The sequence below is a fragment of the Cnephaeus nilssonii genome, assembly GCF_951640355.1.
Source record: "Cnephaeus nilssonii genome assembly, chromosome: 7".
Taxonomy (NCBI): Eukaryota; Metazoa; Chordata; class Mammalia; order Chiroptera; family Vespertilionidae; genus Cnephaeus; species Cnephaeus nilssonii.
The window spans coordinates 99828959-99853856 of NC_137078.1; the positions used below are offsets into that span (position 1 = coordinate 99828959).

Genomic DNA, 24898 nt, shown 5'->3' on the forward strand with positions numbered 1-24898 from the left:
AGGGGGCCCCAGGGGCTGGGAGCTGTCCCTGCAGGCACGGCCACTGCCCGCTGGCTCCTGGGGGGCTGAGAGCCGGCCTTGGCCCCGGGGACACGGCGAAGTGCTCAGTTCCCAGGGACAGCATAGGAGCTTTCGTCCACCGAGATTAAATTATAGCGGAGGCGCTTCCGAACACCAACATAGATGCCGGACACACCAGCCCGCCATCGAGCCGGGACTTGCAGCCTTTCCGGGAGCTCCGGGAGGAATCCTGTCTGAACGCGATCCAGGGGCCCCCGTGACAGGAGTGGCCTCTCCTAACGGAATCCTTGTCAGCAAACTTCCCTGACAGACACGCCATCTCCACGCCACTCCGGGCAGGGTCCCTGGAGACCCCAGCGGGAGGAGCCAAGGCGCAGGATGCCCACGGCGCTGGCCGGGACGAGAGGCCGGATGTCGGCTTGGACTCAGGCCCCGCCAGTTTCATGCGGGGTGGACGCCGGCCGGCGGTCAGTGCAAACCACTCCTCTGAATGGAGATCGGGGTCCCAAAGATCTTAGAAGGCGCTCTGATTGCAAGGAATTCCCGCTCCCCCCTGCTCCCCACCCGCGTCCTGAACTGGATCCTCCCTGCACAGAACCCGGAGTGCAATGGCAGGAATCAAGTGAACCTAAAAATAACGAGCAGGGAATGACGAGCCAATGAGTAAACCTGCTAATTACAGCTTGTAAGCGCACTCCGGGCCCCGCCTCTCCCCAGCGCGGCCATTTCCAACCTCATTCATCTCCTGGCACAGAAACCCATCACCAGCGTTCTGCAGCACACCAAAAAAATACCTTTTGCTGATCTGACAAAAAATGGAATACTTTTGCTTCGTGCATACCTGTCCACACCGGACAGCTATTGTTGTGTTGGCCGTTGTCATTTTCTTATTCAACAATCGAAGGGGAAGGAGGTGCGTGCCCCTGACTAAATAGGCAGGTTCTGCACGTGTTGAACATTCTCGGGGCACCCGGTTGAGCATCGCTGGTCCAGGATGCAGGCCTGCCCTCTGGGTAGGAGCCATGATTAGATGCTTAATTATGTATGAGCCGCATCTCTCACTTGTCGGCAGGAACCGAAGATGAACCTGGTAAGTTTGCAAGAAGGCTCTAAAAGCTGGGGGCTGTCCTCTTTGGGGTGATGGTATGGAGCTTAGCAGGAGCTGGGGTGCCTTCTGAATTGTCAAGAAGCAGGCGTGGGGATGGCCCAAGTCGCCCACCGTCCTCAGTCCCGACCCTGCTCTCAGGGCATACACGCAGGGCAAGGTCACCGTGCTCTGTCCCAACACAAAGCAAGCTTGCGGGTAAGGCCACCAGGGGACCCTCTCTGCTGTCCTTCTGGCTGACCCCTTGCTTCCCGCCTGGGATTCAGGCTTCTTGACCCTTGACCTATACACCCCTCCCACCCCACAAGCCTCACGCAACTCCTCCCCTGTGCCTGCAGCTCCCCCAAACTGCCTGCGCCCCCCTGACATGGCCTTTCTGGCAGGTGCCCGCAGCGCCGGAGATGGAATGCACTCGGATTTCCAGGTGCTGTACATTCGGATGAAGCTCTTTGGGTCTCCTGCCCAGAAAAGGATAAATATTTCTGATCTATAGCAAATGTGTTTTCCTTTAGCTAACATCTTGGCAGGCAAGTACACCAATCTCCCAGGAAAATCTAGGGTCTGAATAGCAAGCAGATTTTTTTCTTTCCCTGAGCAAATAGAAATTGAGTTGCTTTTTTAATGCTGCCTTTTTTTTTTTTTTCTTCAAACAGCAGACCTGGAGAAAAATCACAGTCCATTAAATCTGCATCTCTTGAAGGAAAAACCCAGAAGGCCATCTCCCCATCAAAGGCAAAATGAACAGGGTTCGGAAGTGTGTTTAAAACGCACCCAGGGAGCGGCGGCCATCCCGAACGAGGCCGCTGGGCCGCGGCGGGCGGGGGGCTTCGGACAGCCCCTGCGAGGCGGGACGGGAGAGGCCGGCAGGTCCTGCGCAGCCTGGGCCTGGGAAGCGGGCACGGGGAGCAAAGCCGCGGGTCCCACTGGCCCGTCTGTCACTGCCGAGGCCTCGGCTGCCCCCTGCCCCCTCTAGGGGCCACGTGACCCCAAAGCTGAGCGAAGAGCACACTCAGCAAGACCACGGGCTCCCCGAAGCGTCCTGCTTTCAAGTCATCAAGGAGGGTCACAGGAGGACCTGAGCGTCTGGGGCACTGATGTGTGCCCGGCCGTGGGCCACCGAGGGGCAGGCACTGAGGTTATTTTCCTGCCGCCGAAAGGTCTCTCCCATCCTCACTGCAGCCCCCAGCTGCCCGGGGCTTCTGTGAGCGGGAGGCAGGGGGCGGGCTGCCCCTGCTCTTAGGCACCTCTGAGCTGAGGACCCCCAAGCGGCCGAACCAGCTCTTCTGGCCTCCACGCACCTTACCCACGAAGGCCCGGACCACCCCAAACCGGAACAGGGAAGAACCTTCTGGAACAGCACCCTCCCTTCACGCCCGTTCACTGGGGAGTGGGCTTCTCTGCCTCTTTCACTCTAAAAGGGGAGTTGGCCCCGGCCAGCATGGCTCAGTGGTTGAGCATCGACCTATAAACCAGAAAGTCAGGGTTTGATTCCAGTCTAGGGCACATGCCCGGGTTGTGGGCTCCATCCCCAGTAGGGAACGTGCAGGAGGCAGCTGGTCAATGATTCTCTCTCATTATAGATGTTTCTCTCTCTCTCCCTCTCCCTTCCTCTCTGAAATCAATAAAAATATCTTTTAAAAAATAAAAGGGGAGCCAATTGCTCCAGTCCGGCTCACGTGGGCCCCCAGGAAAGGGGTGCCTAGCACCTGTCCACCTGGGCTGCCATCCCGTTCTCGCGGGGAGGGCGCCTCTTGGCCAAGTGGGAACAGCCCACGGACACAGGCTCTGCTCAGGCCCCGGCCCGGCGGCTGACATGAGTCTCCATGTGGAAGCTCAGTACCTGGGTGGGAGTCACAGGTTCAACGGGCGCATCGTCTCCGCAGAAGCGAGCCGTCCCGGCGGCACTGTGCATCCCGGAGGGAGACCGCACACGGGGGGAGAGCTGCCCGTCACGGAGCCGGCTTCCCGTCAGGAAGCGGTATGAGTGACTTCCTTTTTAAACATTATTATCCTCTTGAAAGCAAAAGATAAAGGACGCCTCAGAGCAGCCAAATTGCTTTGGCTCAAAAAATCATTTTAAATACCATTTCCTTTAACAAGCCTATTGCCTGGGCAACGGATCAGCGCTATTCATTTTAACCTTAGTCAGTAAGAAAAACAACAACACAACCCACTGAAGTGCTTGTAACTATTTAGCTCCCTCCCCTCCTCCCACCCAGATATGTTAACTAATGACCAAAACAATGCCCCCCCCCAGCCCGACTTTAAAGGACTGCGCATTCAGCACGCACGCACGCCAATAGATCGGAGACTGCTTCCCTCTGAGTCCACTCGAAACCCAGCGTGGGGGTGCAGGGCTATTTCCTGCCGCTCCCAGGAAGTGCTGGAGGCGGCCCCCCTCTGGGCCTGTGTTCCGGAAAGCACCGGGTTAGGGTAGGAGCTCACCTGCGCCCAGAGAGGAAGGGCAGGGGCCGTCTCCTCCCCGAGGTCTTTTTGAGCAGGGAGGTGGGGGATGGAGCCCGTCTGTCTGCCTGGAGGGGGTCAGGCTGGGAACCACTGGGGCAGAGGCAGGGGCGGACAGGGTGATCGGGGGTGCAAGAGGCAAATGCTAAGAAGACTTGGGGGCCTGGAGATGCGCAGGTGACTCGGGCCACAGTCTCCGTATTGTTTGGGAAAGAAAAAAAGGAGCGTCATTAGGTTACCTGCCGACAGACAAACCCAAACTGCAAATGTGCAGAGACGGCGTTCAGAGACAGGCTGAGCGGGCAGATGGAGCGGGTCGCGGGTTCGCTCTTGGTCAGGTTCACACACGCACAGGGAAGGGTTTTGCTGATAAAACCAGAAGCCTGACCTGCTCTGGGGCCAAATCCTCGGCCTGCGGGCTCAAGGTCTCCCCGGGGAGCATCCCACATGGGAGAGGCTGGCACATCCGGCCCAAGGAGGCCACGTCCACCTCCACGTGGACACCTGACGTGGGCACCCGGTCCCGGGTCCTCACACCTGGAGGGGAGGTCCCCTGTGAGCACAGCACCTTCTGGCACAGACCAGCACTGGCCGGACTCTGGCCCCGCCGGCCGGCCCCTCAGCAGGTGGAGGGGCGGGCGTGTAATGCCGCGCTCGGTCTTGGCGGCGCTGGCTCCCCTAAGGGCTCTGCAGCACTTTCCGGAGAGGGACACTGGAAACAGCCACTGCCCACGTCCAACCGCATCTCCTCCCGAACCAAGCTCTCAAACTGCCCCACGCGTGGGCCCGGCATCAGGTTCACGGTGAGAACAGACCGATGCCGGGTCTGGGGAGGAGCCACGTACACGGACGGCAGAGCGACTCCGGTCCCCTGAGCAGCCCTGGGGAGGTGGCCGGCTGTGAGGGAGGATGGGGAAGAGCCCGGGTCCTCAGCGCACACCTCCTGGCTGCGCTCTGCCGATGCCCGTCACGTCCTGGCTTCTTTGTTCAAACTGACAGCGCACGGCCCGCGCGTGAGGAAGACGGGCGTCTGTGCAGACTGAACCTGACACCCGCATGCTCTGGCTCAGGCCGTCCGTCTGGGGAGGAGGCGGACCCACAAACGCGCTGGACAGCCTTCCTAACGGAGAACAGCGCTTCGAGCGGGTGGAAGGCGCGGCCGGCTTTCCGAGACCAGACAGAAGGTCTGGTGGTCCCAGCAGACGGCGGGCATGGGGGACCCGGCCCTGGCAGCCCCGGCGGGCGAGGCCTGGCAGCTGTGGGAGGAGCGGCCTCCGGAGCTGCCCTGCAGGCCCCGCCCGCCAGGCCCCTGGTGATCGGAACGGCCGCCACAGCACCTCAGGGCTTGAGTTCAGGCCCCGGATTGTGCTTACTAACGGCCCCAAAGTGCAGGGTGGTGGTGCTGGTGACTTGGATGTGTCCAGAGAAGCCGTAAACTCCACCCTGGCACGTCCATATAGGAAAGAACAGTATCTGAGGTCCGGTGCTACTCATGGTTTTGGGCGTCCCCCCTGGGGCTCCCGGAATGTCTTAGGGGGTCCCTCCTAGAAGGACAGCTTCCGCACCGAGGGCCCTCAGCCAGCATCCCTGACCCAGGAGAGGTGGGACGTGCCCCTGTGTCCTTCTCCCTGCCGGTCCCCTGTGGGACGATGAGCGCCCAGAGAGTCGTACCAGACGAGAAGGGAGCACTCGGTTCCCATCGGCGGCCGTGGCTCACCTCCCCAGAAGGTCTGGGGGCAGAACCGCGATGTGTGGGCAGCTGAGAGCCTCAGTGGGACACGGCCAAGAACCCAGATGGGAGGGACCGGGGGCAGTCAACAGGGCCAAGGGCAGGCCAGGGCCTGATTCCGTCCTCTGGGGGCTGGTGATGATGCTTGGAAAGCGCGGCCTTGGGGACCTTTGCCGTAGTCCTTGTCCCTCTACTCCTCAGGCACGCGTCCTGTGGGACCTGTCACTATAGAGAAGGCGCCGGGCCTCGGTCCACCCTCCAGGCAGCGCCGGGTCTGGCATCTGGACGTGGTTCCTTCTCCAGAGTTCTCCTGGATCGTTAGGAACACTCTTGGGCACAGAGACCGGTCCTCAGTGGGCATCCCAGACAGGCCGGGACCAGGCGAGGCACTGGGTGGGGCAGTGGCCTTGGGTGGAAATGTAAGGGGCAGCCCAAATGCTCAGCCATAAGACAAATGCTATTTTAGTGCAGCCTTTAAAAAAATAAAAATGAATGCAAACATCCACGACGAACCAAATGCCGTATCTCTATATATAAAAGGCTAAGTCCGACCATCCGACCGGCCAGTACATATGACACCCACTGGCAATTTAAAAATAAACGTTGACGAGCGCATGTGCAATACATATAAAGCTCTCGCTGGTGCCAATCGCACACGTGTGCTTTGATCTGTCATTGTTGATCATGATTTTGGTTGACACTTCTATTATAGAGAAAGGGCGAATAGCGATATTAAAATATTTCTTCTAATTAATTTCCTTTCAATGTGCACGAATCCGTGCACCAGGCCACTACTTTTATCTAAGGACGGGCTCAGCAGTGCTGATCGCTCCATGGGGCAGGGTCCCAGGGAGGAAGAGCTGGGCCCACGCAGAGTGGGACTTTGACCAGCAAAGCAGAGCCCAAGGGCAGCCCTGCCAGGACCTGGTGATCCGTCCGCCTGACTCGTCCCAGCTGGACGAGAGGGTAGGAGGGGGGTGGGCTGCAGCGGAGTCAGCATTCCACTTGGAGGCTGGGGAGCCCACCAGCTGCTGCAGGATGGTTAAGTGACCGCCCTAGAGGCCAGGGGTGGATGACCAAAGCAGGCCCTGTTCAGCCTCAAAAATCTCCATGGTGACCACTTGCTCGTCCCGGGGGAGACTCGAGTGGGAGACCCTGCTTTTCATTCCCCACGGCTTGAGCCTCAGTCTTGAGCAAGGAGTGGAGAGGCCCCAAGAGGTCCTGGCCGTGGCCGTGGGCTTCGCCTCCATGTCTGCCACGCGGAGATGAGAAAGCGGTGGGAGTGCTGCAGCCGGCTCGCGCTGGCTTGTGAGAGCTGCTAGCTAACCTCTCAACAGTGTCAAAGCCGATGGACACCAAACGGGAATCTTAGAATTGGCTGTGGTGGGAGTGTTTACACCATGGAAATTGGCAGGCGCACCCATCAGGTGATCCTGCGTTTGTTTCTTCCCAGAGAGCCGGATGTTAAACATTCCCCGCGCCCCTGCGTTACAGGACACACTCCAAACACCCAGGAAGCCCTGGCCACCTCTGTCAGCCACGCTAACTGAGGGCCGCCGTGTCTCTTCCCCAGAGCGCTCACCATCCCAGGCCGGCGATCATGCCGACGCCATTTCTGGAGCTGAAAGCGCCGTCTGTTTCTGGCGGCAGAATGGTCTTTGAAATGATTAAGGCTGACTTGGCTAACGTTGTGAGCTGGCATTCTCCGATCAGACACCAGCGGCGGGCGGCTGAGCTGTGAGCTGGCGTGGCCTGGGATGCTGGCTTAGCATGTTAAAGTGCCTGGATCACCCACAGTCTCCCTAGAAAGGGGCGTCCCGGAAAGAGGCCCGGCCCTGGGAAGCAGGGTTCAGCCAGTACTTCCTGTAATCCACCCCGAGGTAAGTCATCCCAACTCCCAGGCAACAGCCTTTCTACGCAAACAGGGGGCCACGTCAGGGGGTCCTGAAGCTGAAACCTCCCAAATCCAGGGGGCCTGGCTGGTGGGGGGACTAAACCTGGCTCAGTGGGAGGGGCTCCCCTGACCCGCCTCCACCAGCCACCCAGAGCCTCCCAGCACCCCAGAAGCCTGCCAGTGAAGGCAGAGCGCAAATGTGGAGCCCAAACCTCCAGGGGGTCGCCCCCCTCTGCTGTAGCTGCCGGTCCAGTGCAGCCGAACTGCTGAACTTGTTAGATAGGGCTGGGCCACAGCGGCGCCACGCCAGTCCTGGCCTGGCTCAGACGTGTCTCACGCCCCAGCTGCCACCAAGGCAGCTGCTCGCAGGAAGCAGAGGGCCTGGTGTGTCAGGGAGATCGCGATGGCTGTCAGCACCCTGACACCTGTCCAGGGGGTGGGGCTGACAGGGATTGCTCCTGCCCCCTCTCCCCGGGGCACGGGAGCTGACTGCTGGGCACACCCTGGAGAGAAGTGTGATGGGGCCTCAGGTGACACCCACAGACGGCAGCTGCCTGGCGCTGGGACACATGGGCCGGTGGTTCCCGTCCTAGAGGTCAGGGAAGACGGGGGGCGGGGGGGGGGGTGTGGAGGGAGTGGCCAGGAGAGGGTGGGGGCGCTCAGGGCCAGGCAGGATGAGGTCTCGGGGCAGGTTTCTCAGTCCTCCCTTCTTGGAGGCCACAGGAGGAGCTCGGCCAGGTCTGGGCAGCTCTGGAGACGTGGCGGAAATCCGCTGAGCCAGGCCCGCCCCACAGTGAGCATGCGCCCAGCTCAGCCAGGGGCTTGGGCGGGGGATGCCAGGAACAGGGGCTTGGCTGAGGCAGAGGTGCTGGCCAGGGAGGGAAGGGCTCGGACCCGGCTCGGGGGGCCTGGCGGGCCTGGGCGGTCCTGGTGGGTCTGGGTGGGCCTGTTTTGCCTCCCGGACGGCAAGTACAGTGTCAGTCACCGGTGAGTGACATGGCGCTTAGCGTGTTAACAGTCGTGGTGACAAGCGCCACGGCTGGCGGCGTGCTCGCCTGTGTGGGCCCTGACGCAAAGCGCTGCTGACTCTGAGCCCCAGGACAGCACGGCGCCGCTTACGGGGAAGACACAGCCCAGGTGCGGGGTTCATAGCCCCAGTGACGGCTCCGCGGGGCTAGAGCAACAGGATCTGCCCGGGTCAGCCCCGCCCCGCCCCGCCCCGCCTTCACAGCTGCTTCCGAGCCAACAACTGGCAGAGCCTGTGCCAGGCTCCCGGCACGGAGGGGGCCTCCTGGGAGGGGAGGGCGCCGGGACCCCCCTGGGCAGGGCCTCCTCTGGCTGGAGTGGTGGCCCCAGGAGCTGCCATGGATGGCTCCCTCTCCTGCCCACTCGGGCTGCCGGGGGGCCCCAGAGATGAGCAGGGGTGCGTGGCCGTAGTTCCCCCAGGATAACTCCAAGGGCCGGGCGCATCCACAGGGCAGATCCCCCACGTGCGGGAGGGCGTGGGCCCTGCAGCACCCGTGTGCTGCCACCGCCCTCCGACCGTAACCCGCACCAGGGACCTGGCTGGGGACGCCCCACAGGAGCCTCCTGAGCCCCCCCTTCTAGCAGCGGAGAAGCGAGGCGCCCAGAGGGCAGAATGAGCCCCATGGGAGCCCATTTTCTTGGAACTGACAGTGTTTTTCTGAGAACTCCTCTCTAGATTAAGAAATCTCCCGGCGAGTCAGGGTCAACAAACCTGTCTGCACTAAATTTCCTCCTCAATCCTCTAAGCTCACCTCGCGAAGAATTCTCGGTCCTCATGTCCCCAGGGTTACCCTTCCCGGCACACGGAGACTTGATGCCTTCTCCCCAGACTAAGGCCACTTCAGCTGCGTCTCTAAGGGGCGAACCTTCTCCCTCTTCAGGAGAGAGGAGGGAGGAGGGAGGGGGGAGGAGGGAGGAGGGAGGGGGAAGAGGGTGGAGGGAGGAGGGAAGGGAGAGGAGGGAGAAGGAACAATAGAAAGGAGAGGAAGAAGGGGAGAGGAGGGAGGGGGAGGGGAGAGGAGGGAGAAGGAACAAGGGAAAGGAGCGGAGGAAGGGGAGAGGAGGGAGGAGGGAGGGAGGAGGGAGGGAGGAGGGAGGGAGGAGGGAGGAGGAGAGACTCCTGTGAGGGCTGCTCTGTGGGCGGGAAGCCTCAGTGCACCTCTCACTTAGGGCCCCATGAAGCCCTCGGAAGGTAAAAGCTGGCTCCCAGCTCCCTGCCCCCAGGAACCAGGTGGAGAGGGAGGCAGGGTCCCTGCTAATACTCCTGGGCACCAACGGGGACCTGGGTGTGTTTGGAAAAGGAGAGGGGAAAGCCCCCAGGAAGTCCTGTCCATATTTGGAGACTGGTGGTGGGATGGCGAGAAGTCTCCTTGGGACCTCCCAGAGCCCTTACTGGGAGGGGAGCCGGAGAACCAAAGAGTGACGCCTGTGCTCGCCTGTGCTCGCCTGTGCTCACCTGTGCTCGCCTGTGCTCGCCTGTGCTCGCCTGTGCTCGCCTGTGCTCACCTGACACCTGTGCCCGCCTGTGCTCACCTGTGAACACCTGACACCTGTGCTCGCCTGTGCTCACCTGTGCCCGCCTGTGCTCACCTGACACCTGTGCCCGCCTGTGCTCACCTGTGAACACCTGACACCTGTGCTCGCCTGTGCACACCTGTGAACACCTGACACCTGTGCATGCCTGTGCTCGCCTGTGCTCGCCTGTGCATGCCTGTGCTTGCCTGTCTAGCTGACATGGTTTGCTCTGAGTCTGGAGTGCCTGGGGATACCTGCGGCCTGAGGACCACTAGGAAGTCAAGGGCAGTAAGCAGTGGTGATGCTGTATCATGGACCCGAGCCTATGACAGGCCCACGATGACTACTGTCAAACAGCGGGTGTCGCCAGGGGCCGAGGCTGCGCCTGACACCCGCCCACTGAGCCTCTCCGTCTCACCCTATCAAATCCCATCGGAATCTCACCGGGGCCCTGTGAGTTCTTTCAGAGGCAAACAAAGTGTTTCCTTGAGGCAAACTTTTGTCTTGGGCTTTGGAACGCACACTTCCCCTTCGCTCCAAAGAGGATCAGGATGTGAAGGACAGAATGGCAGCGGAAGATCGCATGAAAAGGGTAATTAAACCAAAGCCCACTTTAGGAGCCGTCTAGAAGGGACATTAAGCAGCTTGGCCTTCTCCCGTCTTTGAGGGATGCGCTGTCGAAGGGGGGCCGGAATTGTGTGGCTTGATGAATAAAGATAGTAACCAAACCGTATGGCCCATTGTTCTGCCTTCAGAGTGAAAGCGGTTGCTTAGCCAAGCTGACAGCACGCCCCGTGGCCGCATAAACCCTCCGCCAACGGAAGGATTAAGAGACTGACACGTTCTGGATAATACGACTAATTAATAATTTCCATCTCTGAGGGACGGCCGCTCTGGCAGCTCCATTCTTCCCGCCCGCCAGCCTGGCCTCGGCAGCCTGTCCTCAGGGCTGAAGGACAGAGGGGGTTTGCAGGACGCGCTGCACGGTGGCCGTCCGTCACTGCGGGGGCCGGGGCGATGGCTGGGATGTGGAGGTTCCGTTTCACTGGCCATGGACCCAGTTCCTGCCCGCGGCTGCAGAGCAATTAGCAAACGGGCTGGTCATCACACAGCCGCATGGGACAGGCCGAGGACTTGGCCGTTTGAGAGGCGGTTTGGATGGGCCGTCTCAGGGGGCACCCCCTTCCCAGCTGTGCCCACCCAGCCATCCCCTGGAGCAAATGATGGCCACAGCCCCACTGCCTGGGGGCTTCCGTGTGCCACGCACGACACTGAGGCCCTGACGGGTTTCAGATCAACCCATCCTCCCCGGGGTCTCAGTAAGGAGGGCGGGGATGCCTCTTTACAGACAGACTGATGCGATTCGCAAAGGTGAGCTCCCTTAGCCCGAGTCCCATGGCAGTAAAAGGTGGAGCGGCATCCAAACTATGGGCTTGGGAGGACCACAGGGCCAGGGGCTCCCAGCAGGTAGCCAGAGGGAGTCTCCCCACTTCTTCACTGTCTCCCCCACACTCAGTGCCCACCCCCCGCAGGGCTACAGCTGCAAAGTGCAAGGTGAAGGTCAGGCAGCTGCCCCCTGCTCCCAGCAGATCCTCTGGGTCGGTGGCTGCTGAAAAAGCCAACTGCAGCCTCTCCCTGGCTGTCCCTGTCCCCAGAGGAGGGGGATCAGGATGAGGGAATCTTCTGGAAGATGCCCAGGCACTTTCCTTAGAGAGAATAATGGCCACTTTTGGGGAACAGCGTGTGTTTCTGGAGGCTTAGGGCCCCCCCCCCCCCACCCCGTGGAGGCCTCAGCATCGTAAATTGCAATCAGGGGAAGATGCCTGAGGGGGAAGTCGCGTCGCGCCTTGGCGGAGATCCCGAGATCTTAATGGAACTGAGCGGCTTTGCAGAGCGCAGTAAATTCCCAGTGTCTACCTTGTCACATTATTCAGGCGCATTAAATGCAGAAAGAAATGGAAGCTGCTGGCTAGAATAGAGCCGGGACGGGAAGGCAGTTCGAGAATGTCCCTCTGGCTGCACAATTCTTCTCCAGCCCCTCCACACACGCCCCACTGTCCGTTCCCAGTGACAGTCTTCGGGGCGGATGAGCGGGCTGGGGGCTGGGCACCCTGTGCCGCGGCCTCCTCTGTTCGTTCAGCTGTCTCCCTGCCTGGGCTCTCCTTCCACCTGGAACGCCGCCCTCTCTGGCCCCCACCCCACCCGCCTCCCCTGGTGCCCCGCCTCCCCTGGCACCCTCCACTCACTTCTCCTTCAGGGCCCACACCCCGTGCCCCAGTGGCTGTGTGGTCCCAACTTCCAGTGTCTAGGGGTTTCAGGGCTAGAGCCCAGCTCCCCATAACCGAAATGCCCTGAAACTCGGACCCGCACGGCTGCCACCCTCCAGTGACCCGAGAGCCCTGTCCTCGGGCCCGGGGTGCACAGGGTTTGCGCAGCCTGTAGGCCTCTGTGTGCGGCCAGGGGGCTGGGAAGGAGCCCCCGCCGCCTCCACCCAGTGAGCTGGTCCTGGCATCCCCACAGCCCCGAATGCAGGGGGCAGACACACAGGGACCCCCCCCCCCCCGCCGGCCCCCGGCTTCCCCGCTTCATGGAGCACAGAAGACATTCATCACGCATTTGGAGGACAAGGCAAAGTGGAGGACACTCAGCAGAAGCAGAAAGTGCTTCCCCGGGAGCCAGAGGCGCTGGGAGGACGGCCACCCTGAGGCCAGGCCTCCTGGGAGCAGGCAGGGGGGAGGGCACAGAGGGCGGAGCAGGAGGCCCTGAGCCAAGGCATAGGGAAACCCCACAGGAGAGGCCACAGGGCAGGCATGCGGGCCGTGCTGTGCGGCCCAGCCCCGAGCGGCCCAGCAGAGCTCAGGGACCCACAGCTGCAGAGGTGACCACGGTCAGGCCCGGGAGGCAGAGCTGAGGAGTGGGCGGCCTATCCCAGCCTGGCGCCACCTCCCGCAGCCGGGTGACCTGGCCGGCCCTGCCCTCTCCGGTCTCAGCGCGTTCCCAGGCAATGCAGCCGCGAGTCCCAGGGAGCCGGGGCCTGCCAGCTGTGACACACGGGCCCCCAGCGATGCTGACGACGCAACAGGTGGAGGTGTGTGCTCGCCTGCCCGGGGGCATCTCGAGGTGGCAGGCGAATCTGCCAAAGGCCCGGCTCTGGCTGGGGAGTGTCCTGAGCTCAGGTGATCTGGGCCCAGAGTGGCCTGGGGTCTCGAGATGCTGCCTGGGCAGGTGACCTCCTGTGGTGCCCACCAGTCACAGCGGTGACCTCATGCACCTGCGGGCTAATAAAGTGGCCTCAGTGGCGTCACTCGGGAGGCCCTGCTCACATCCTGATCAAATATTTATTAGCAAAGGAGGGAGGGAGGGAGGGAGGGAGAGGGAGAGAGAGAGAGGGGTCTTCTCTGAAAGCCAGGTCACTCGGACACTCTGGGTGCCGCTCAGCTCCTGTCACCTCCGTGACCCTCTGCTCTGGCAGGCTAGCTGACCTCTGTGTGGGTCTGACAAGCCCACCCATTCCCTGTGGGGGGCGCAGGCTTCTGCAGCAGGCCCTGGCCCCTCCCTGTCTGGCTGAGGCTGTGCGGGCCCCTGGGGGACAGAGGGTGGCAGGTCCCCCGCAGCGAGTCCTGGCTGGAGTCCTGGCCTGGGCGGTAGACGTCTCGCTGGGCCACGTGGCCTTGGGGGCGGCGGAACCAGTCTGAGGATCTCGGAGGCAGGAAGGAGCCCCCGGCCTGCAGGTTGGCAGAGACGCCGCTGTGCTGGGACAGCAGCGGGGAGAGGAGGGGCTGCTCCTTGAAGAACTAACCCTCCTTTACCCCACCCTCCTCCAAACCCCTCCTTTCTGAAGGCTCCCCTGCCCCGCAGTCAGCGCGCGCTGGGCAGTGGGGTGTGAGGTGGGTGCCAGGCCGCTCCCCTTTCCCGGCAGCTGTGCTGTTCCGGGCACCGGGCTGGCCTCCTGGGAGCCAAGCTGGCACCTGAGCCGCCTCCTTCTCAGCTCTCCGCCGTCTCTGTGCTGACACCCCCCCCCCACACACACACACTCTTCCTCTGGGTAACTGCTGTCAGGAAAACTCGGGCCCATTTCCATCGGGGCCAGTGTCTCACGCTCCCTTCCTGCTTCCTGTCAGACGTGAAACCTGGCCCGCCGTCCTGGTCCTGGTGTCATTAGCACCGAACAAACTGCCCCGAGCAGCTGACGTGAGCCACGCTCACTGCCTTGGCCTTGGATCCTCAGCCTCCTGCTGCCCAGGATGAGCGGGGAGAGGGGGCCCCACCCGTGAGCATTCCCTCCTGTCTCCTGCTCACAGAACCGGGAGTGACCCTCGAGGACGCAGAGGGGGTGGGCTGAGAGTCCCCTGGGGATGGGAGAGGAAACAGGCCCGGATTAGCCCTGGAGAAACTGGACCCAGGGACGCTGGCCTTTGGGGAGACGCGGGCTCCCCACCAGCCGGAAGGTAGCTAACCCAGACACGCAGACGCCCCCCAGGTGTGTCTCCAGCACACGGTGGGCGGGGGTGACGCCCCAGGGAGCAGGACCCCTCCTACTTCCCACCTGGCCCCACAAACAGGGCAGGGGCACCCGAATCTCAGGGGAACCTGGCTCGAGGCGCCCGACTGAGTGGGATCCGGTTTGGGAGTAACGAGACCCTGTGGCTCCTGGTGGTGTCTGACTCCGGGAAAGTAACTGTAGTGGAATTAAATCATCACAGGAGTGTGATGGGATGAGAGGCGGCGGGCGGAGGCCTGGGGGTGGGAGAGGGCCCGGAGGGGGGAGCAAGCGCCCCGGGAGGCTGGCTGGCGGGAGGGCGGCAGCCGGCAGAGAGGGAGCGCTGGGAGGTGCTGATGGGGCATGAGAACCGCAGGGGAAAGAGCCCGAACAGGACCCACCAGGGGCTGGAGGCCCAGGAAGGAGGGTGTAGCCAGAGTGTGGCCTGGAGGCCGGGCAGGCTCTAACCCAACTCTGCCCCCCGCCGCCCCCGGCACAGGAGAAAGCCGCGTGCTAAATGGTGGAGCCCGTTCCTATGACCCAGACAGGGAACTATCATCCCACAACCACGGCCGGTCCCGCTCACAGGCGCTCGGGGCCGAGCAATTGGAAAGGCAGGTGCTCCCAGGCCAGCGCCAAGGGAGACAGACCCGGAGACCGGCGAGAGGGCAGGCTGTTGGGAAACCGTGTCTGCAGCTCAGCCTGGCCCTGGACAGTCTCGGCGTCACCTGCTAATGAACTTGTCCCACCACAGACAGCTGTTTCCGGGAACTGGGGGAGGGCGGAAAGGGCTTGGAGGCAGGGGAGCCTCGGCGTCCACACCAAGACGGCTCTGGGCCTGGGGCACCTTCCAGGCCACCTGCCCTGGGACCAGGGCCCCCCCTGCCCCCCACACTCTGAGGCTGTCCTCTCTGAACACATGCCACACCCAAGGGCTGGCAGACCCCCAGAGCGCTGGGGCCTGGGGGCTGGTGAACCTGAATCACAGCGGATGCAGACAGTGGACTCACGGTGGGAAAGGCTAGAGCCAGCAACTCCTGGAGCAAGAACTTGGGTGATGGTGCCAGGCCCCCCCAGGGTGGGTTCTGACAGCAGCTGCAAACCAGAGGCCAAGCTTTGAGGACGCAGCCCTAGCCTGACTGGAGGCATCCCTCTGGCCTCCCCACGCACACAGCAGCCGCTTCGAGCAGGTCGGAGGACCAGCCATGACCACCCATTGGAAGAGGCTGGCGCCCAGATCGGACTGGGCAAGGCTGTGCACCAGCACCATGGACAGCGATCCGGCAACCAGGCCACCCTGTGCAACCAGGACACCACCCTCCCTCCTGCTACACGGCAGACATCACAAATGGATTACAGAACTCCTTCCCCTCCCCCACCCCCCGACCCCCAGCCAGGAGCACCTCCTCTCCCAACAAACTTCCCAATCGATCCGAGTCAATCCAACTGCAACTGCTGTGCCCCCAGAAGCCGATTTTCCACACATGCCAACCACTGACCCCCAAGATAAAAGGAAGGTGCAGCTTGCAGCCAGTGGGCATTCCCCGGGCAGGGGCAGGACGCTCAGCCGTCCTCCTGTCCTTCTGTCCTCATCCAGAGGAAGCCAAGGCACCTGGAAGCACCTGCGGAGGCTTTACTCTCGGGGGCAGGTGAGGACTACCCCCTCCAGGTTCTCTCCCCTTCCTGGCACCCTACACGGCACCAGGCCAGCCGCACAGCTGGCCTCAGCACACACCACCGTCCCTGGGAAAGCTGGCCAGGGCCGCTGCACGCAGGAGCCCCCACTCGGTCCCTCCGCAGACCCTTCCCAGCACCGGAGACGGAAGCAGCACCGAGTCCCGGCCACCTACCTGAAGGAGCCAGTAGCACCTCCGGTGGAAGGTGGGGATGATGGAAGAATGGACATAGCAGCCGTACAAGCACTAGGGAGAGAGGAAAAACGAGAATTCAGTTGGAAAGAGGGAAGGAAAAGAGGAAGACGCGCAACAGAGAAGGAGCGAGAAAGGGCCACAGACAGGGCCAGCGCCCGGGGGACCAAGGACAGGTGCCTGTGCGTCTGGGCCCAGGACCGAGAGCCAGGGGTGGGAGGTCTGAGGCACAGTGGGAGTGCCAGCCAGCACACGTGATGCGCAGCTGGGCCGCTCACCCTTTCGCGGGCCACGGAGGCACGTGAGAACCCAGAAAAGCCAGGGGCCAGGGGAGGGCACATATGGATCCATTTTCCTATGATTTTAGGGGCTTGGAGTTACCCTGGGGTTCATTCATAGAGCCTCGGTCAAGGCCCCCTGGTGGACGGGAGGGGCTGAAGGTGACAAAGTCGATTCACATACACACTCCACACCTCTCCTGGCCAAGGAGCGTCAGACTGGACGGGGCCGCCCTGGCTGGTAGGAGCCCCGGGGTGTGGGGCTGGGGAGGCCGCATCCCTAGGTCTCACCTGCAGACCCGAGGGCCCCTGTCACACCCCGCTTTCTGGTTCTCACTTACAGTTTGCTTACTCACAGATCTGTTTGTTCTAAGCATCTCTGGCAGATGGATTTGTTCTAGGAAACAGCCATAGCCAGTGGGATATAAGGTGGGATATAGGAATAAGGTGGGTGGGAGCTCAAGTTCAGGGGCGGTGTGTGGGGTGGCTGTGAGGAGGGACACACACCCAGAGGGTGGAGTGCCTGCTGGGACAGCGAGGCCCGCACGCCGTGCTCAGGGGCGATGCCCGCACACGGCACACGGCACTGCGCACCGTGGGGCCGGCTCGCTGGCAGAGGTGGGGGAGGGGTGGGAGCGACACATCAGCCAAGGCCCTCTCACCACCAACGCTGGGAGTGTGAGTGGGAGGGGTTCTGCCTTTGCCTTTCAGCCTCCAGTTCCACTGGAGTGCTCCCCTCCCATCTCGCTGGGGGTTCCCCTGACACATGGTCCAGCAGGGGGAGGGCAGCGAGAAGGCCCTCCCTCCCATGCTCATCTTCGCCTCACTCCCGTCCCTCCACCCCCACACCAGCTCTGCTGAGCCCCCCCCTCCCCCGACACCTTACACCCCAAAGCCCCAGGTGAGAGCTGATCCCCGAGGAGCCTGAGCCCTGCCTGTCTGGTTAGCAGGCTGAAAGAGAAATCACTTTAGACTACGGGATTCTGGCTGCAAGAAATCAGATTTCCAATATGTTAGCACTTCCACAGATCGCTGTCAGCTGGGACGCACGCCCCGCACACACCAAACAAACACAGCGGAAATTAATTTAAACGATTCCCTTGCAATTCTTGCCCACGGAATGTATTTATTATTAAAAAGGCAATATTCTTCCCTGACTTTTCAGTACACTTTTCCCCGCTTTTTTTTTTTTAGTTTTAATTTTTGATAACGCGCTCCTTCCTGCCCACGGAGGTCCGCATTCGGACCGGTGTCTGCGAGCCTTTGGCTGCCGCCCTTCTCCTCCGGAACCTGCCTGGTCTCGGGGGCAGATCCAGGCCTGTTCTCATGCAACCAGCCAAATGGGGGACCCCGATGGCTGAGGGAAGCCTCTCCCGACCCCTGGAAATAAAGCTCCCCCTGCTCCTCCCCCCTGCTCATTCCTCTGGACCAGTGGTCGGCAAACTCATCAGTCCACAGAGCCAAATACCAACAGCACAACGATTGAAATTTCTTTTGAGAGCCAAATTTTTTAAACTTAAACTTCTTCTAACGCCACTTCTTCAAAATAGACTCGCCCAGGCCGTGGTATTTTGTGGAAGAGCCACACTCAAGGGGCCAAAGAGCCGCATGTGGCTCGCGAGCCGCAGTTTGCCAACCATGGCTCTGGAGAGTTCGCAGCGCCCTCCTCCTCCCCCTCCTCCTCCCCTCCCCCTTTCCACTGCTCTTTCCTGAACTTGGAAAGAACCTGGTTGATTTGCAGCATTTCCCTGAGACATGCTGCCTTCCACTGGGCTGCAGCATCCTTGAACCTTGCATGAAATAATCTCCAGAATTTTCCAAGCACCTACTGTGTGTGTCCCTCTGTGCAGGGCACCAAAAGGACGCACGCTGCCCCCCCCTCCTCCCGTCACTCCTGCCCCCTCTCGCGGGTACCCTCCCTCCCCAGAACTGCCCAGAACCATCCAATAGGCAAAGGATGTTGAAAAGAAAGATCGCTGTTTCTACATCAAGGCTCATGCATTTTAACCAGAGGCACCCTCGGGCCTCGTGCAGAACTGCCTGTTCTATTTTTAGATGTTGCTCCCACCACCCTGGGCTCCCACGTCTCTGGCCTGTACAGCCGAGAAGCACAATGTTGGGAAGACAGGAGAGGGGACCTGGGCTAGCAGGGGACCCCCAAGGAGCCCCAGGCCTGTCACAGGCATCGAGGAAGGAAGGGAACGCTCCCCAGAGCCCCCCCCAAGGACTCTGCCCCTGCTCAGCACGTTTGTGGGCTGTGGGCTGTGTCCTGGGCTGGACGCTCCTGAAGGGAGGTGGCTGGGAGCTCTCCCCAGTGGCTCGCCCAGGACCCCTGGCTCTACAGCCTGGCACCGGGGAGGACCGGAGGCAGGGAAGGTTCTGCTCCTGGTGCTGTGAAGTCTCGCACTGGGAAAGCATCCTGGGAACTGGCTCTGCCTTCGCTGCCCTAAGGGCTGCGTGGCTGGGACGGCCTTTGGGGGAGTCTGCGGGTGAGCGCAGGCAGCAGGGAGGGGCTGCGGAGAGGAGGGTCCTGTCTGGGGTGGGAGACCTCCGCTCACCAGCTGGGATACTGCTTCCAGGCTGTGAGATGGGAGCATCCCCTCCTGTCTCCTGGGTGGCTGAGGGTGGAGAGCAGCTGGGACGGGGGTCAGAGGAGCCGGGGGGCTGTGCGATGAGCAGGGCTGGCCAAGGGAAGATGGCAGGAGAGCAGGTGGGGCCGGAGGTGAGACAGCAGGCTGGGCCGGAGGGGCTGCCATGAGGACAGGACGCTAGGGTGGACTTCAGTGGGAAGTGCATGGGGGAGGGGAAGAGGGAGGGCCAGGCAGGGGGTCAAAACTGTCAGATCACAAAAGGCCAGGAGCCACAGCAAGGAGCTGGGCCTCACCCAGGGCAGCGGGGGTGAAAGATGCCAGGATCTGATGTGGGGTTCGGAGCTCCCGTGGCAGCCGTGGGGCCGGGGGGCAGAGCCAGGGAGGCCGGGCGCCGGGCCAGGCCTGTGAGGCGGAGGCTGCGGGCCCATGACCAGGGTGCAGGGACACAGCCACGTCCGCCAGGCATCAAGACAATCCAGCTTCTGGCTGGTGGATGGGCACACGGTGGTGCAGTTCACTGGGGCAGGAAGCGGGGGGAGGGGGGGGCGTGCAGCAGGCTGCCGGGGAGGGGCTGACCAGATTTCCACCTGGTGACTCTGAGGGGCTCGGAAGATACCCAAATGGAGACACACAGAATGCAGGAAGCGGCAGAGACCTGGGCTCGGTCTGGGCTGGAACCTTCTGGGCATCGTGGGCAGTGGGCGTCCACCCAGGCTGGTGTCTGCCATGCCGAGCCCAGCCTTTCCGGTGGACAGAGCAGGGGGCACGGACTTGGCAATGCTTGGAGGGCACGGCCATGCTGGGTGCCCCACCCCTGGCCCTCTCCCCTCTCGTTCACCACGCCACCCCCAGCCACACCAGGACCTGCCCTGATCCCAGGCGCCCTTTGTCAGCGTCGTCCTCACTCGGCCGCCTTTCCGCCGTTCCCAGCCCGTATGACAATGTCATCGCCACGCCGACCGGGGATTAATTGCACAGCATTTCTCGAGGCAGCGTATCAAATCCATTCCCTTTACCCACTAATCAAAAAAGCAATCAAGTTTGTCTGTAGCAATCTGTGTTGTACAAACTCCCGGGGCTTTCTGATCAGGCTCCGGGGTCCCCTGGGGGCTCCCTGGGCTGAGCTTTCCATTTGGGGGCCAGGCTGTGGTTGGAGGGAGAGACACAGCCTGGGGCTGCGGGATACAGGGGTGTGTGTGTGTGTGTGTGTGTGTGTGTGTGTGTGTGTGTTTGCACACGTGTGGCGGTGTGCACGGGGAAGCCTGCCGTGCGTCCCGTGTGTGTGTGTGTGTGTGTGTGTGTGTGTGTACAGAGGCAGAGCCCGAGAAAGCAGCTGCTATTTATAGGAAGCCCAGGGGGCCTGCGCCTGCAGAAGGAGGCAGCGCCAGCTTCGCGCGACTGGGGGAAGGCAGGCCTGACAGCTCCGCTCTCACATGGCAGTTGAGCGGGGAAGTATTGTAGTTCTTCTTAAATACTCACAATTGCTTTTATGACACTATGGGGCGTTTTTCTCTTCTTAAATAAAAAGGAAAGATAGAATTACAGGGGAAACCAACAGCAACAGGAGCTCCCTTCACTCCACATCAACACTTCCCACCGCGAAAGGGGCGTCTCGTCTCCGAGGGGCGCGTGGGCCACGCATCTCCCAACAGACTCAGCTGCCGGGATCCCGCGTGTGCCGGAGGGTCCATCAGGGCCCGCAGCCGCCGGCCTCCGTGGGCCAAGGAAGGGCACACCGCGGCATGGCTTTATTGCCGGGACCCTGGGACACAACCTGTGCTGTCCGGCTCTCAATGGCTCCATGTGACGTGGCTGATTCTCCATTATCTTTCTCCCTGTCTGTCTGTCTGGTCCCCCTCCCCACCCCCGCCGCCTCTCCCTCTCTCTCTTTCAGGTACAAGCTCAGCCCTCCTGCCGACCCCTCCACTCTGGGCTTTGGCTCCAGGAAACAGCTGACTCCCGGGCAGACCGGTGCTGCTTCTCCCACATTTCTCCTCGCACGGCCTACCTCCCGGGGGAGCACACCCAGGGGAGCCACACAGCCTGAGTCCATCTCAGATCCTCCTCTTCCAGGGAGCCTGCCCTGACCAGCCAGTGGGAGGGCTCAGGGGCAGCCATGGGGATATGGGTTCTGCCTCAGGCTCATCATTACATCGTCGCTGTCATTTAACTTTCCACACCCCCAGTCCTGTCCCACCTATCATAGGCGCTGCCGACTGTCTGGGGCGGGCCAGATGGTAGAGACTCCTGTGAGTCCCATGGTTGTTGTAAAGCTGCCTGAGAAGGCGGGTGAGGAATGGGCTTGGCTTCGTCCCAACAAACCTTCATTCGTGGGCATTGCAATTTGAATTTTGCATCATTTTCACTTGTCATGAATATTCTTCTTATGACTCCCCCCGCCCCAACCATTAAAAAATCTAAAAGCCACTCCTGGCTCACAGGCTGTGCAAAGGTAGGTGGGCGAGGTCTGGTCCTTGGGTTGGCCGACCCCTGACCCTCAGATCAGAGAGTGAGAACTGCACGGTCCTGTGCGAACTTCCCCACAGCCGTTTCCACGTAGCCGGTGCTCCGTAAACGCTGCGGGATTCCACAGTGTGAGTCCCTAATGGCCAGCAAGGAGTAGCAGGAGCCACGCACGTGGAATGCAAGACCACGTTTAACAAGAACACGTGGGTACCGAGCAGATCATGTGTCCCGCTGCCATCACCCTGAACGCCTTGTGTGAAGGCACCAGCACTCGGCAGTGCCCGGACCAGAGCGCGGCCTCTCCTACCGACGAGCGCCTTCGCTTCATAACTGACAGCCCAGGGGACGGGTCCAGCAGCCGGAGGCGGTGGGCAGGGCTGGGATGCACCCCGATGCCCTGGGAGAGCTTCCACTGGTGTCTGGGGCCCTCCCAAGGAGGCAGCGACTCCCCGTGTCTGGGAGAGTGTGAGCCCAGCGCCTTACTGCACGGATTTCGGATTTCCGGAATGACATCCCCAGTATTGCTTGGTGGGTCTCTCTAGAGAGACGACATCCAGCATGGAAGCCATGAGCCAGTGTGGCTGCTCAAAGAATTCAAGTGAGATAGAATGAAATAAAACTGAAACTTCAGCCCCTCATCACACTAGCACATTCTGAGTGCTCAATGGCCATGTGCAGTGAGTGGCTCCTGTGCTGATGGCATGGGACACCCCATCACCATGGGACACTTCATCACTACGGGACACCCCATCACCATGGGACACCCCATCACCGTGGGACATCCCATCATCACGAGACACCCCATCACCATGGGACACCCAATATCATGAGACGCCCCATCACCACAGGACATCCCATCACCACGGGACACCCCATCACCATGGGACATCCCATCACCACAGGACACCCCATCACCACGGGGCATTTCATCACTATGGGACATCCCATCACCACGGGACACCCCATCACCACGGGACACCCAATATCATGAGACACCCATCACCACGGGACACACCATCACCATGGGACACCCCATCACCATGGGACACTTCATCACTACGGGACACCCATCACCATGGGACACCCCATCACCACAGGACATCCCACCATCACGAGACACCCCATCACCACGGGACATCCCACCATCATGAGACACCCCATCACCACGGGACATCCCATCATCACGAGATATCCCATCACCACGGGACACACCATCACTATAGGACACCCCATATCACAAGACACCCCATCACCACGGGACACCCCCTCACCACGGGACACCCCTTCACCACGGGACACCCCCTCACTACGGGACACCCCCTCACCACGGGAGGTACTACTGATGTGGAGGCCCTGGAAAGCAAGAGCAGGGGAGGGATACAGTCTAGAGGCTGAGATCTGGGGAAGCCATGGTTGGGGGGAGGTTGGGACTCTGGGAGGGGCTGCATTTTGGGGAGTTGGGAGTTCGAAGGCTGGGCCAGCCTGAGTCAGTCAGTGAGTGTCTCTCCGAGTCCCCTGAGTGAAAGCTCATTCCCAGCTCCCCGCTCTCCCCGAAAAGCCTCCTCTAATGCAGGGATAATGCCTGCTGTGTCCTCAGACGGGTGCTTACATCAAATCCCCACCCATAATCCTCTTAGGCGAGTCCCACTGCTACCGCCTCCGCCAACAGCCACAGCCAGGGGGCTGAGCGCACCAGGAAGCTTGTGGTGGCACCCCCCGCCCCCGGCCCTCTGGCTCCCACAGTCCTCCAGTACCCCACGGCTCCCAGTGCCCCCGCCCTCCACTACTCTCACCTCTCCCCACTGGGGAGGTGGCCGTCTGCGCAAAGGCAATCAGCGTGCAAATAGATCTTTAGGTGCCGGCTTAGCTCGCACTTGAATCTGATGTGTGCGTGACAAAGATGAATAGTTTTAAAAAATGTGTTCTGGCATAAAGGTGACGGAGGAAAAGGAGATAACAGAGGAGGGAGAAAAATCCACCGAGAAGCGGATGATTTAAGCCTGCTCTGAAGTGACGGAGGGGCAGCGGCCGTTCATTCAGTCTCCCAGCATGAGCAGGGGCAGTGCGAGCCATGCCCTCTGAAAAGACCACCCTGGGCCGGGCAGGTCTGGCTCAGATGGAGGAGGAGGCCGAGGAAGTGGGTTTCCCGTCAAGGAGCTTTGACCGAAGGCTGCTCTGTGCCAGCCTCAGGGCCTGGCCCCCATAGTGCCCGGTCTCCCCAGACAGCACCCAAAACAGATCCATACAGCCCGACGCCAAGCCCGAGGGGCCCTGGAGGGTGTGATGGAGCCCAAGGAGGGAAGAGTCCCCTTTTCCATGAAGGTCAACAGTCACCCCAGAGGAAGTGACGTTTGCGATGAGGTGGACAGCAGGAGGCAAGGACGAGGCCAGGAGGACAAGAAGGGCCACTTCAGCACAGAGCATGGTCTGGGCAAGGCTGCCAGCCGCTTCCCAGCTTTCCCATCCGAGTCCTCCGTGCGGACGACATTGGGTGGCTGAGTCCGTGAGTCCGCAGCCTGTTCTGCAGGCCCCCCACGGGACCCATGACGAGCAGCCGGCAGATGGCCTTGCATTTGAAGCAACGGCCTTGTGGTTTTTACGGCTCCGTCCTTGTCCACTGGCCCAGTGGTGTCCGGGCTCCCCAGACAACACACAAAACAGATCCAAACAGCCCGACTCTGCACACGGAGGGGGGTTTCCTGGAAGGAGGACGGGAAGCTTGTAGAGTTCAAGGACAAGGGCAGGCACAGGGCTAGAACTGCGGCTCTGGCCCCACAGCTCCCCTTGTCCTGCCCTCGCTGTATCTCCCCACCCAGCTGGGCTGTCTGTCGGTGGTGGGGAGCAAGAGCCCAGCGGTCCAGTGTGACCCATGAGGCAAGAAAGTGTCTCTCTTCCAGATTTGAGATGACAGTGCCAGGTAGGACTGTCCCCTGCCTGGCCTGTGAGCCCCAGGACTCGCGGTGGGGCAAGGAGGCACCTGAGCGGGCAGAGCTGCAGGGCTCCCAGGCTGGGGTGAAATGTGGTGCCACAGTTCTGACATCCTCAGGGGAAGCAGGTGGGAGAGAGAACCCTCCAGCACCTTCCCGAGCTCCCCCTACCAGCTGCTACTCGGTGCGGAAGTCGGTCCAAGCAGGCACCCAGAACGCCGAGACAGGTCCTGGGGGCGCTGGGAAGATCTGTGGGGACAATGGGGGACGGCGTGGAGATTTTCTTGCCTCTCTCTCTACTCTACATCCGCCCTGCACAGAGGCACCCTGGGGGAAGACCAAGGTGAACGGGCTAGCAGTGGTTGGGAAGAGGTGAGGAGACTCCAGCCCACCCTAGTCTGGCCCAGAGCCCTGGCTCCTTGCGATGGCTGAGCTCAGGCTGCAGGGCCTGCCTTTGTCAAAGACGAGGGATGGATGAGTCCCGGGCTGCTCCTGGGACTGGCCTCGCCGAAGGACCTGGTTCACATTAATCTAA

General features: G+C 61.5%; 1 protein-coding gene across 6 annotated transcripts in view; it reads right to left on the reverse strand.

Moving 5' to 3' along the window:
- The window catches only part of CAMTA1 (calmodulin binding transcription activator 1), a 675317-nt gene that overhangs the window by 176093 nt on the left and 474326 nt on the right, over positions 1-24898 (reverse strand). For 5 of the 6 annotated variants that reach the window (XM_079777251.1, XM_079777253.1, XM_079777252.1 and 2 more), the window contains exon 6: positions 16084-16155. The exons of the other annotated variant lie outside the window; for it this stretch is intronic. In XM_079777251.1, coding sequence (XP_079633377.1) covers positions 16084-16155 — 72 coding nt within the window. The remainder of the gene's footprint in view (positions 1-16083; positions 16156-24898) is intronic. 6 annotated transcript variants of the gene reach the window in all.